We start from the raw sequence: 13605 nt of genomic DNA, 5'->3' as shown, positions 1-13605 counted from the left end.
GTAATAGCCCCAAACTATAGTTCTAAAGTTATCTGATGCCACTAAGTATGGCACATATACATGAATATGGGCAAAATACATACATACATATATATATATATATATATATATATATATATATATATATATATATATATATATATATATAAGCAATTTTAAACTCTTAAAATTGCATCTAAGGAGTCACCACAGTCAATAATTGAGCTGTCAAGTCTACATTGTCATGTGACAAGCAAATGCCACAGTACTGACTATGAAAATGAACATTAATTCTCGGTTTTCATTCATAACAGTTCTCAAGGTTCCAATGACAACAATTTTCGAAAGTGAAAAAAGACACCCACTAAATCCATGTAGCCATGTTAGAGTCTTAAAGTGAACATTTTGCCTTTTGTCTACTATTTTGTGCCATAAACATTACAATTTACCACATGGTACTGTGGTATTGTAGGCTTTTGTTTGCTGTTTCCTTATTCATTAGAATAAAGGCTTGGTGAGCACATAGAACACAGCAATTAGATGAGTACAAACAACATGTGTTTCGCATTGGTGCATGATTAGAATCATCTACACCTGAGCAGAAAAGAACTCACCACAGTTCAGAGCTGTCTGGCCACCCATGCCCAGAATTAACCCATCAGGCCGTTCGGCCTTGATGACTTCTGTGACAAACTGGGGGGTGATCGGGAGGAAGTAGACTGCATCTGCCTGCTTCAATCCCACCTCGTTGGTCTGCACAGATGCAATGTTTGGGTTCATCAGGACTGTCTTGACATTTTCTTCCTGGAAGAAGAATCAAGTGTCTGAATTTACGGTCTGAGGGAGATGATGGTTACTACGCTCAAATGAAGAGTTGTTGGGTAACAGCTCTTCTTATTCTCTGGACCAACTTCAGGGATCAATAGGAGAAGTGAATAAAATTTTTTAAATTGCCAAATGAAGGAAGAAAACGCTTTAAAGATAATGCTAATAAGAACAAAGGCTGAGGGTTCCTCAAGATCATCACCACAAATACTTTGCAGGGCAGGTAGCAAGTCAAACGGGAAGTCATTCCTAGAGAAACTGTCTAGAGATCTGCTAAAAGCATGAAACGATCAAAAACAAATACCTAAGGTGAGTAAGCATGCTATGGAATCAGAAGCAACTTAGATGTTTTTCTCTATACATCTTATCTGAGGACAGCTTTGAGTGCACATTTACAATGCAGCATAACGTGTCTTCTTCTTGCTAGACTCACTAAGATCCACCTGCTTGCTGATAGCCATTTTTTCTAGAATTTTAAGCCTGCTATAATGATTTAACAAAGGGCATTATACCAACTGTTTATATACGTCACGCTAAATAAAAATGACCGTGTGGCAAACATTGAAACACAAACCTATATCTTGTGCACCTGTGTGTGTATGGGCACGCTCGTGTGAAAGAGTATTTGTAATCTTATCTCATTGCTTACATCTGGAGTGACTTCTAAATTAAACTTCACTTACTGAGAATAATGGTTTTCTGAATCAGGATGCGAATGAACTTTAGGGAAATTATGAGATATGGCCCAATAGTCCATATTATTTCACAAAGTATAGTGTGGATTCAAATTCCTTTTTTAAAAAAATCAATATAATATTTAGATGAAAGTCTAAAACTCATCCTTGAAAGCCAAATGTTGCCTTCAAAGAAGCTCTGACTTAAATATAAAGACAGCTTGTGCTATTTTAAATTGCATAGTATAATACTGATTAATTTATTTTTGTTTACTAACCCATTGAGAGAGATGTCTTTCAGTTGAAGAAACTGAGATTCAATAAGATCAAACGGGCTACTAAAGGTGACATACTGACATTGTACTGAAATGTAAACATTACCATCTGAATGTGCTTTTCTCTGACTTCCATATGAGTCCTCAGTCAAGATTTAAAGAAATTATTCAGAGTAAGACACAAATGTAAGCAAATATATTTTGAATATAGATTACAATAGAAAGAAATCGATCTGAACTGCAAACATATCACTAACAAAGGAATGAAGGAAAGCTCACTCCCAATGTGCCAACAAGCTTCAGAATACTGAACATGTTAAGTGTATCAAATAGAACAACTTTTATAAATTTTATAGAAAAAAAAATCTCACACATACATGCTAATCATTTTTAATTCATTTAAAAATCCACACCAACCATCATTTGTCTTACATGAACTTTCTCATGATTTTTTCCATACTATATGTCACACATCATTGTTTTCAGTACATTTTAGTTGAGCTTATCTCTTAATGTGCTAGTTAATCATATACCCTTGCATAATTTGTATTCCATAGCTACAGGAAAAAATAAAACACATTTTAGGAAAACCTAAACCTTTCCAAAATTACCAAAGACTACAAAAATATATACTTGAAAGTACTCTAAATAGTGTCTATGGTTACATTATCTCATAGCCAAGCTAAGCTGTTGAAAATCTCTAATTAATAAGATTCTGAATCAAAATACAATTAAATGAATCACTATGTTTAAATGTGTGGGAAATAATATGTGTACATGTAAGGTCATTCATGAATAAATGTGAAGAGATGAGAGGAGGGGAGGGGAGGGGAATTTAGCACCCGGGCAGTATTTTAGCTCTTTTCAACAACATTTATCAAAAGAAATCTTGGACCATAGCTAAAATCTAGGCAGCTGTTTTCCAAGGTTTACTGCTCTTCATCTGACATCTCTGTGCCACTCAGTGCCAGCCAGGCCTCTGGTGGATGCCTGAGGTGGGGCCACAGAACCACTGCATACAGCACCTCTGGATGACCTGGTTATCACCAAGATGTAGAGCTTGCTGGAGACAGGGTTAATGAGAGAGTGAATCATCTCTGCAGAAGAATGCCTTAACCACAGGAGATCATTTCTCTAGGCTGGCTTTGTTGGGATGACCTTGGGGAACTTGGTGAGTTGAAAAAAACCAGGTTTTATCTTCCCCAGCAAGTATCAAATGAATCCTTCCTCCTTGAAAATCCAGCCGTATCATCCAGTTTGCAAGTCAGCAATGAGTGGATAGGAGTTCCTGTTTGACAGGTGATAATTTTGTAATGTTGAACTAATGTATTACTGCCCTTGCTCACCCAGCCACAGAATTGCCCAAAGTATCTAAAATAGGATGTGAGGTAGCCTAAGGCCCAAATTGCCTCCTTCAAATCAAACAAACTTAACAACGAACTCCAGAAATCGTAAAAATAAGTTCATGTTTTCATTGTAAAGAGAGAATAATGTTTATAATTCCAACCACTTTGCTCGACAGATGTGCACATTTGAAAGAGTAACAGTTTTGGCTTGGTTTTGACCCAACCTTTATTTCAGAGTTCCACCAATAGCTAAAAAAAAATATTATAGTGACTTTGAAAAGAAGTACCATAAATCTAAATTACAAGATTCTAATTAGACTCATTAAGGAGAGCATATTAATCCTAGGGAAGTTCACGCTTTCTCACCTTCATGGCTTTTACAGCTTGAGATCCTGAGTAATCAAATTCACCTGCCTGACCAATGGACAGACCTCCTGATCCCAGGATAAGGACCTTGGAAACCTGTAAACAATAAGAAAGAAACATTACTGTCATCTCTCAGTACTAGAAATAAGGTACATGCAGGAGGAAAAGAACCAAACTATGCTGTCTGAGTTTACATAGTGACTTCCAAGAAAAAAAGATTAACAACTAAAATACTCTAATTTCAATGCCCTTTTCAACATTTATGACCAGTTTTCTAAGTGAAAAAATTTTTGAAAGAAGCTGATATTTGACTTAAGAATATGCAAATACCAAATACATCTACTCTACACAAAAAAAGTGTATAAATATATTTGCATATATATTGTACATGTTACGTAAATACAAATACATTCTTCCAAAATTTATAGTATTAAAAAGGAATACAGGCTTTAATTATATTAACATATAAGTTTAAATATGCAATGATTGTAGGGGAATGCCAAGGCACTGAGTTGGAGAGGGTGGTTGGGAGAGGGAGCACCTTCATGGAAACAAGTGGAAGGGATGGCAGGGGGAGGGGATAATATTTAAAATGTAAATACAGAGAATATCCAATAAATACATAAAAATATGTAATGATTTAGGCCTTTTACATGTTAATCTTTACCCACTTGCCTTTATCAGTAATTAATAAAATTCTATTTACTATATTAAATAGTGATTCATCTAAAAATATTTTATCAACTACAGTAATTCTAAAGCATATATCAGGCTTACAAAGAAGTATGATTTGGGATGGGTAATGGAAAAGTAACAAATTGTAAAATATAGGTAACACTATTCTTTAGTATGTTGATATTATTAGTCTAGAAGAAAGGGATTTTAGAATACAGTAGTTTAGGTGAAAATCCCTTTTTCTCTGCACCTTGACCAGGTGTGAGTCTCTGTGCATGTTAATTACCATCTGTTGCAGGAAGATGTTTCTGTGATGAGGGTTGAGAAAAGCACTAATCTATGGCTATAAAAATAGGTCACTGGGAAAAGGTTTAGCACTATGGCCATTTAGCAGAATTATAATGGTAGGGTCTCCCCTAGGCGCTGTGTGATTTGTTCAGGCAAAGGTTCTGTGCAGATAAATAGAGACCTGGGAATATTCAGCCGTAAGTGTGGAGGGCTGAATACACACACACACACACACACACACACACACACACACGATTATATATATATATGTATATGTATATATATATATATATATATATATATATATATATACATATATATATATATATAATCTTCATTCTTCCAAGACTCTAGGACCACTGTACAAGAGGGGCAGAAAGACTGTAGAAGACAGAGCTGTGAGTGGCTACAAAGAAACGGTTTCACAGATACAACAGGACAGTTGTACATATGAACTCATGATGATGACAGCAAACAAAAAAACCTATGTGAGCTCAGGAGAGACAAAATTCCAGAAGGGAGGGAGAAAGTAGACGTGGAGTTTCACCTTTAGTTGAGGAGCTATTCGGAACTAATTTTTGGGAAGAAAGTTAAATTTCTTTATGGGGTCATAATGAGTAAATGGCCACACAAACAAGAACATGTGGGCAAAACAAATTGTATTTAGTGGGCTCACAAACAATGCAGACACAAAGCTGAGCAGGTGGACAATGAGGGTGGATCTGGGAGAAGTTGGGGAGGTATGTCTCTGTGATCGAAATACACCATGAAGTGATCAAGGAATTAATGGAAATCTTTTAAAAATTTAATGTAAATCCTGTGACTTACCAAGAACAGATGATAGATAAATATAGTGTTGATGTTCATTTTTCATAGTCAATAGTATGATTTACATCATTTTCTTTAAAAGGTCATCACATGCGAGAGAATATATGACTCACAAACCAAAACCAAGTCTACATCTACTGACCTCAATGCGAGATGCCACCAACGCTGGCTTGGGCAGAACTGAGGTGATGGTGGTGCCTTTGCCCTTCTTTATCAGTGAGAAGAAGGAATCAAATAGGTACTAGAAAAGCAAAACAAAACCAACTAGTTACATACTTCTAAACTTTAGAGGTCTCTAACAACACTACAACACTTCTGATGCTCGGTTGAATGGACGCTTTGTGGGGTTTGTTTGTTTGTTTGTTTTACTGTTACGTCTTCCATGAATATCGAAGGTTTTGTTACTTGGTGGTTTTAGTTTGGATTTTGGGTTTGGTTCAGTAATTGAATGTCTCCTCTTATCAAATGAGGCAAAATAAAAACTTCAGGGAAGACTAGAAAAAGTCTCAATAGATGAGGGCTCAATTAGACCATTAAAAAAAAAAAAAAAAAAGAGCACATACACATACAATAAACCTTTGGAGGCCTTCTGGGTTCTAGTCACCTCAAGTCCTGTAAGATGATACGTTTTCTTAAGTCCCATACTGCCTTCTGGAGATTTCAGGTGTTTGGTTCTTTAATTGCATACAATTCAAGTGAATCAAATTCTAGCTGAACAAAATTTGAAGCTATAGTGCATGCACCTTAAAGTTGGAAATATTGATATTTCTAATTTCTGTTGGCTCTAAAATATGACCCTGAAAGATTATTCTTAAACTTTACCAGTGAGCTTACTTCTGTTGCTTCACTAGACATGACAAATGTCAATAAAAGTATTTATTCACTTTGCAATTACTTGGCAGGACCCAAAAATTAAAACTGCCAGTCATAGTGCTCAAATTATATGAAATAATTGCATCTTTCCTAATTGGGGGTGCTAGCATGGTCTTACAGCTAAATTTTAAATTAAAAACAGAATATTTAGCATAAATCACATGAAAACAGTAGCCATATTTCTGCTTAGTTGTTTTTCAGGTTCATTGTGAGTAGTTCAAGCCATACTGGGTTTGACCATTGTGAACTGATACTTCCAAATAATAGAAAAAGAACAATAATAATAAAAAAGGGCATCTAAATATCTAAGAAACCACCCCAAGATGCAAAAGCATGAATTTCAGAATGAAACTCCTGTTCTCCTTCTCAGGTTCCCTGAGTGCCTTTTTGGGAGTGTCTGCTGACAGTGACGGCCAGCACTGCTCAGACATGCCACACCTTTCAGGATAGAAATCATAGTGAGCTTTGGTTGGTCAGATGTGCTTCAATACTGAACCACGATCTTACATTGAGGAAGGAAGGCAGGAAGGAAGGAAGGAAGGAAGGAAGGAAGGAAGGAAGGAAAGAAGGAAGGAAGGAAGGAAGGAAGGAAGGAAAAAAAGAAGGAAGGAAGAAAAGAAAAGAAAAGAAAAGAAAAGAAGAAAGAAAAGAATAGAATAGAATAGAAAAATATCTAGGTTAGAAACACACTGCTCCAAGCATTCCTTTGGGTTCTTATTTTTAAAGTCAAGTAAATCATGTGACCAAGCAGGCTGCCTTTTCTTCTCCCTGCTGCCCCTTTCCCTGCCCCTGCTTCTGTTTATTCTCCCTCTGTGGATACACAACCAGTTGCCATAGGGATTTTTTTTAACTCACAGATGGGGGATTAAAATTTCATTCCTGCTATGAGATGGAAAGAGCAAGAGGGAGCTCATTTGCATAGCACAACAATTGTAAATTTCAGAACTAAATCTATTAAAACGATAACGCATTAAAAATAGCATCAGAGCATTGCTTTGAGCTTCTTAAGGGTTTTCCCACTTTAAATTTAAGAAAAGATTAAAATTTACTCCATGATATTTACGGGGGAATATAATACAAATGCATGGTACCAAAACACACTCCCTGAGAGTATTATGAACCAATTATTTTGGTTTCTTGAGTCTTCAAACACAAGCATCTCCGATTGTGGTTTTTTTTTTTTTTTTTTTTCAAGTATATAACAGACATCATCTGGCTGGCATACCTCAGTGTCTGTTGGCCCCGGGCTGACCTCTGGGTGGAACTGCACAGCAAAGAAGGGTTTGCTCTCATGCATAATCCCCTAAAGAAATAAGAAACAGGGAGAAATTCCTTCGATGACAACAAATGTCAGGTGTGGCAATGTATTATTCAGGAGATAATAAAGTTCAAATAGGAAACCAAGTTAAGCACTTAATAAAGGTCTGGAAAATTCCCAGTTCTATTAAGTAACATGATTGGAGACATTAAAGATTCACCTATCTATTTAAGTAAGAATACAAAACAGCCCAACAAAGAGGCATCTAGATGAGGGTTCCATTGTGTAATAAAAACCAATGAATGTGGTATGTAACCTTTGAGTCTCTTCTGGGATTTCTTCAAAATAAAACAAAATTCTCATATCCATCATTTAAATGAGTTTCCCAAAGTTCTTGTTAAAGGGTACTCCAGTGCTAAGTGAAAGTCAAGAACACACCAAAGGCTGGCTCCAAATGACTATATATCAACTGACCCCTAATTACGATGAATGTATAAGGTGGATTCTGGAAGAGGTTGCAAGTGCTGGCTCTTAACAAGTCAACTAATTAGAAAGTAAGAGATCAATTACTTTTTATTTAAGTGACAGGCCGTCTGGGGAGATCATTCCATGACTTAGAGCACTTGACTTACAAGCAAAAGGACCTGAGTCCAAGTTCCTATCACTGGTGTAAGAAGCTAAGAGTGTCAATGCATGTGCTTAGAACCTCAGCATTAAGGAATGGAGTGAGACATTTCCTGAGAGTTTATATACTTGGCCAGCCACCTAAGCCAAAACTGTCCAGTTCAATGAGTGGCCCTGTCATGAGACAATAATGTGAAGAACAATCCAGGAAGGAACTGGGTGTCCTGCTCGGGGCTTCCAATGTGCACACATGGGTGCCTACACCTGCACAGTAGACCCACACATGCATACACACAAGTACATTCACATGTACACCCACACCACACACACACACACACACACACACACACACACACACACACGGGAAAGAAGTATAAAAGACTGTGAAAAGCCATAATCTCACATCCATCTGAACAGGATTGTTGAGAGCATGTACCTCGTTTGTTTGATCATTGACATTCACAAACAGCGGTTTCCAGCCAGCAGGGAGGGCGCTGTCCAGAGCATAGCCATGATTCTGAGCAGTTATGAAAGCCTGTCTGTTTGTGACATTCAGAACAGGTTGGTTCTGGCCTCTGGAGAGAGATGACGAGAAAGAATAGGGGTGGGGAGAGGAAAAATGAAGAGAATGTTAATGTTACTCATAAAGCCAAATTCAGAACTTTCAGCTGCGTTAGTGGAAATCACCTAGTGAAAAGAGTCACAGATTGTGAATCCCAATAATTTCAGCCTCCAAAAAAAAAAAAAAGAAAAAGAAAAATCAATTCAGGAAACTTTGCTGAGTCTTAAGTATCAGGTCTACTAAACTTCTACAATTAGTTTTAGAAAGGTACTTGTAACAAAAGGAATTACATGCTGGCTTAACCGAAAGACAAACAAGCAACTTATTTTAAAGAAGCTGAAGTAATTTTAAAGCCCAAGGAGAGCTGTCAGAATTAACCAATAGATAGCTGCTCAGATCAGACTTCTGTGTGTGGATGGAAGAAAGGAAGGAAAGAGGAAGAGAGGGAGGGAGGGAGGGAGGAAGGGAGGGAGGGAAGGAGAGAGGAAGGGAGGAAGGGAGGGAGGGAGGAAGGGAGGAAGGAAGATTATTAAGAAGTCATGGGGGTGGGGCAAAGAAGTGAAACAGAAGATCTGATGTTCCCTCTGATCTTGAGTCATCCCAACTCCTTAAAGTGTTATCAATGTTATTAAATTAAGCTTAAAATTGGACCAGTTTCCCTTGGAATGCCATCAGATTGAATATTATAACTTCAATTCATGCCTCGAGAAGGATAGCAAAGTTATGGTTAGAGAAGGCTGCCTCTCAGAAATGTAATAAAAGTGGCATCAGGTGGTCAGACAACTGTAAACTAAGTAATAGGGCGCTGTCCTTTACTCTGCAGAAACGTTATGGGAATCCTCTAAGCCTTTTGTGTTTGGTTACCGGTGGTATTTCAGAGGTAGTCTGACAGCAAACAGTAGCACGTTACCTGTTGGCCATGGACATCTTGTAGGATTTGGCACCAGCAGCCAGTCCTGTTATTATGTTTCCTGTGCTGATTCCAAACAACGGCTCTTTGCGGTTCTCCAAAATCTATATCAGGGAAGATCATCAACCCAGTAAGACAGAGAGTGAGAAGCAGCCTCTGAAAGATCCAAAGCTAAAGCATTCCCCCACCCTCATCAGTAAAGGATTTGCAAGTTGGGATATAAAAGAAAAAAAAAGATACAGTTGATGGATCTGTAGCATTAGAACTCAGTAAGATGGTCTTGCCATTCAGATTACACTAAAAGTAATTTAACATTTTAAAAACCTGAAGGTCCGATAGGTTCTGCATTGAGATAAAGGACGTGGCTTGTCATCTTACAGTTACGAGGGACATCATAGGTGAAGCTTAGACTCCAGCCAGCTTCTTTTAGTGGAGGAAGCCATGTGAAGGTTACTCTGGCCTTCTTCTAGAGTCCTCACCTGTTTCTCTCTAAAATACCTATGCTAAAATTGCCTCCCAAGTCCTAATATAAGTTCTAAAAATACCTGAATAAATGAAGCAGCCTCTTCAGAGTACGGAGTAGAGGCCCTTCACCCACCCCCACCTCGGCGGTACACACAACCCCCGGGCTCGTCACACCTTTTTCACATTCTGAATCAGCGGCTGTGCAAGAGCTGGATTCCCTGGTCCCCCAGCAATCAAAAGCCCATCATACTCCATCTGCGTGAAATCGTGGTTCCAGGGAACTAAATGCACTTCAGCTCCTCGCTGGAAAAGAAATACAAGAAAGAGGAGCTAAACATTCGTTTGGCTCATGTGTGATTTCACTCGGTCTTCTTTGGGTGATCCAGTCCTTAAGGGAAATTAAAATGTAGTGTTGAACTAAGTAACACTGAATAAAATGTTATGTGAGAGGCTCATTGTGCTTTATATGACATACATATCCCTAAAAAGCAGAGGGGGAAAGGCACTGAAGTTTAAGCCATGACAAAGCAAAGGGGCGCACTCCCATTAATGACTTCAATGGCCGAACTCCCCATCACAGGACAGCAAGACTGTCTACTACCTCAGTAGCTGCAGCACCGAATGGCAGAGAATATCCATCTCTGCACATGTGTGACCACATCTGACCTTTTCACTCTTTCCTTTTTTGTCTGACAAATTTTAAGTTGACTTTCCTTCCTATGGTTTTTTGTCAACTCTTCATATTCAGAGAGAAGAACCTCACAACGGTTTTCATAAAAGTAAGCAGGAACGAGAAGTAGTGACCTTGAAGACTAAAGCCCTTGTTCTTCTGGCAGCTTTGCTAAGTGCCAAAACTTGCTATGCAAGCTGTTGGGGAAGAAAGTCATCTGTGGCCTTACCCAGCGATCAACACTGTAGACTTCGACTGACTGGTTGGGAAGATGTACTCACTATGGTAATAGCGGTATAAAGGTTATAGAGATAAACAACTGCTTGCTGATTGGATATGGGGCCTTTTGCATAAGAGGGATTTCGTGACTAGTATTATAAACCTGGTCAAAATCTCATGCCTCAGGAGATCATAAGGCCTAGCGGGGAATTAACTGCTACTGTTTTCTTAAACAATCATTATTTCAAATATGTATGTTTATTCTCATAGATCTGTGTGGATCTCAAACTTTGGTCAGAGAAGCTTCCTTTGGCAGTGGGTAGTGGTTCGTGCAGAGACTCAGAAGGTCTCAAAACAGCAAGTATGAGTAACACTCAGGTGCTCTGCTCTAAATGTATACCAGCCTCCCTCCATCTGAGGTCTGTAACATGTATGCAAGAGGGGCAGAAAAGAATGTAAGAACCAGGGAATGGAAGGGGAGCCATGGAATGCTGAGTTCTGCACACAGCACAGCCGCTGGACACATCAACTCACAGTAGCTGTGACGACCTACATGAGACCAGCTGGTACAAGGTCAAACAAGTCACAGTTCCAGTACAGATGAAGGAGGGCCTCTGAAGCCCCACTTCCATCAGAGAAACTTTGGGCAATTGAAAGGGTAGAATTGAGAGAGAAGGAGTAGCTCCCCTTTGCTCTAGCAGAAGGTAGCCATGCTCCAAAGCACACAAAGACACTTGCGTGCACATAAGCACCAGTTTGACTGAACTGAATTCATAACAAAAGCATAGTCAAATAAGAAGAGGAGATAAAGCAGAAAAGAAAGGGTGAAAGAAGATGAAATTGGAATTGGGGTAGTGGAGGGGAAATCCTATCAGCATACATTGTATAAATGTATAGAGCTTCCCAAGAGTGAAAATCTTACTTTAAAAAAAATCATAGGCAAAGAGAAATGGAGAGTAGATGGAGAATAAAGAAAAACCAATAAAAAATTAATTATTTAGTATCTTTGAAAGTTCTCCCTTTGAACTCTTTGAATGTGTTCAGATCTTCATTCCCTGAGATGAGGATTTGAAGGCTTATTTGGAAGGTGTTTCCAATGAACATAAATGACATTGACAAATGACACCGAAGCCACTCCAGTGCAGGGTACAGCAGTGACTTCAGTGGACAACCAGATCATGAGATGTGTGGAGAACCTGGAACCAGCACTGACTATTGACCCAGGCCTGGGGGAGGGAACTTAGTATTGGCTCCATGAACAATGCTGAAGAGTGTTCTAAGGAAAGCTCTGTGTAATACTTAGGATCAAAAATGCTCTACCCAACTAGAGGGGTCCCTTAACTAAAGAGACATATAATTCCTGCGACTAAAAACATATAGATTAAAACAGCAAAAGGAGGAGTCTACCATGAAAGGGCCCTTCATGTGTCTACCACTAAAAGATTCATGAAGGATTTTGCTGATAAAATGGATAATTTAAAATCAGAATTTAAATATGTCTAGTCACTGACAATGAGATGATGAACTGAAGGATTCCCCTGTATCCACACTAATCTGATGTTATGCAAATACGGGCAAGAGTTTGTATGTTTGTGGTGGACACGTGTGCATGGCAGAGAGGCAAAGACGAGAGCCAGAGAGAGAAACTGAAAGTGGGGGTTATAAGCAGAAACTCTAGCAAAATAATGCTTAATAAAATGCTGCTAAAAATGTTGTTAAATTCTCCTTAACGATTTTAAGGTTCAATTTTACTTTGCTTTCTAAGAGTTTACACAAAGCCCTAACAAATTCTTAAACAATATCAGGACATAATCCTCACACACATAGTTCAGAATAAAAGTAGTCCAACAGAAGAACTGTCAGACAAATCCTGGCTTTCTTCCATTTCCAAACTTCAATGAAGGTGAATGTGGACTGCCTCAGAATAAGTGATAAAAAAAAAAAAAAGTCAATCCAGGCTCAAAAGAGACTATGCTCTCTATTGTGTGTGGCTCCTAACTCCTCCCTTCTCTTCGTGTATATGTATGTGTATGTGTGTATGTGTGTGTGTGTGTGTGGTTATGTACATATGCAGATGTAGATGATGTGGATTATGTGTATACATATGTATATATAAACATATACGCATATGTATATTTTGCTCTGGAATATGATTGAGTAGAGGTTAGAAAATGAGAGAGAGGCCAATGAGGAAGAAACAGGAGGCTTTTCAGGGGGGATACGGAGGGACTAGAGCATGTGTGTTGTAAGAGTGAAAGGAGAAAACTAGTAAAGAGGAACAGGGAAGAGGGAGCAGGGAAAACTGAGCACCCACAAAAAGGCCTTAAGAAAACTCTGTCCTTTGTTTGCTAACTAAAAGGATGAAATAAATTAAAATAATAACAAATAAATGATTAATAAAAAAAAGTTCCTCTTTTCCATGGGGTTTGGGTTCTTAGGGTTTTTTTTTTTTTTTAAAGACATGTCTGTACCCTTTATTTGAACAGGGATATATACGTGTTGTCTTGAGGATCAAGGGCAGCAAGAAAAGAGATCCCCAATATTCCCAAGTAAGCCTTCTCTCTGCTAAACAAAGGAATTAAACAGTTCATCAGCAGCACCACAAGCTTCAGCTTCTCCAGAGGGCAGATTGCTTACCTTAACTAGCAGGCGGATGACATTGTTTTTTATCCCACAGTCCACAGCTACCACTTTCGTGGGGTTTCCTTTGCCAAACACCTTGACATCCTGTCATTTAAAGAAAGCAGACACTGAGAGGAGACTCCAGA

At 38.4% G+C, this 13605-nt stretch overlaps 1 protein-coding gene across 1 annotated transcript in view; it reads right to left on the bottom strand.

Moving 5' to 3' along the window:
• CPS1 (carbamoyl-phosphate synthase 1) overlaps nt 1–13605 on the bottom strand; it is a gene marked incomplete at both ends in the record, with an annotated part of 104874 nt that overhangs the window by 65191 nt on the left and 26078 nt on the right. Inside the window, 8 exons of the mRNA XM_080932798.1 lie at nt 594–783; nt 3466–3561; nt 5399–5497; nt 7355–7432; nt 8448–8586; nt 9484–9587; nt 10123–10251; nt 13475–13564. Coding sequence (XP_080788924.1) covers nt 594–783; nt 3466–3561; nt 5399–5497; nt 7355–7432; nt 8448–8586; nt 9484–9587; nt 10123–10251; nt 13475–13564 — 925 coding nt within the window. The remainder of the gene's footprint in view (nt 1–593; nt 784–3465; nt 3562–5398; nt 5498–7354; nt 7433–8447; nt 8587–9483; nt 9588–10122; nt 10252–13474; nt 13565–13605) is intronic.

Source organism: Micromys minutus (genome assembly GCF_963924665.1).
Source record: "Micromys minutus genome assembly, chromosome: 19".
In the NCBI taxonomy this organism is placed as follows: Eukaryota; Metazoa; Chordata; class Mammalia; order Rodentia; family Muridae; genus Micromys; species Micromys minutus.
This window is presented reverse-complemented; position numbering and strand designations above follow the sequence as displayed.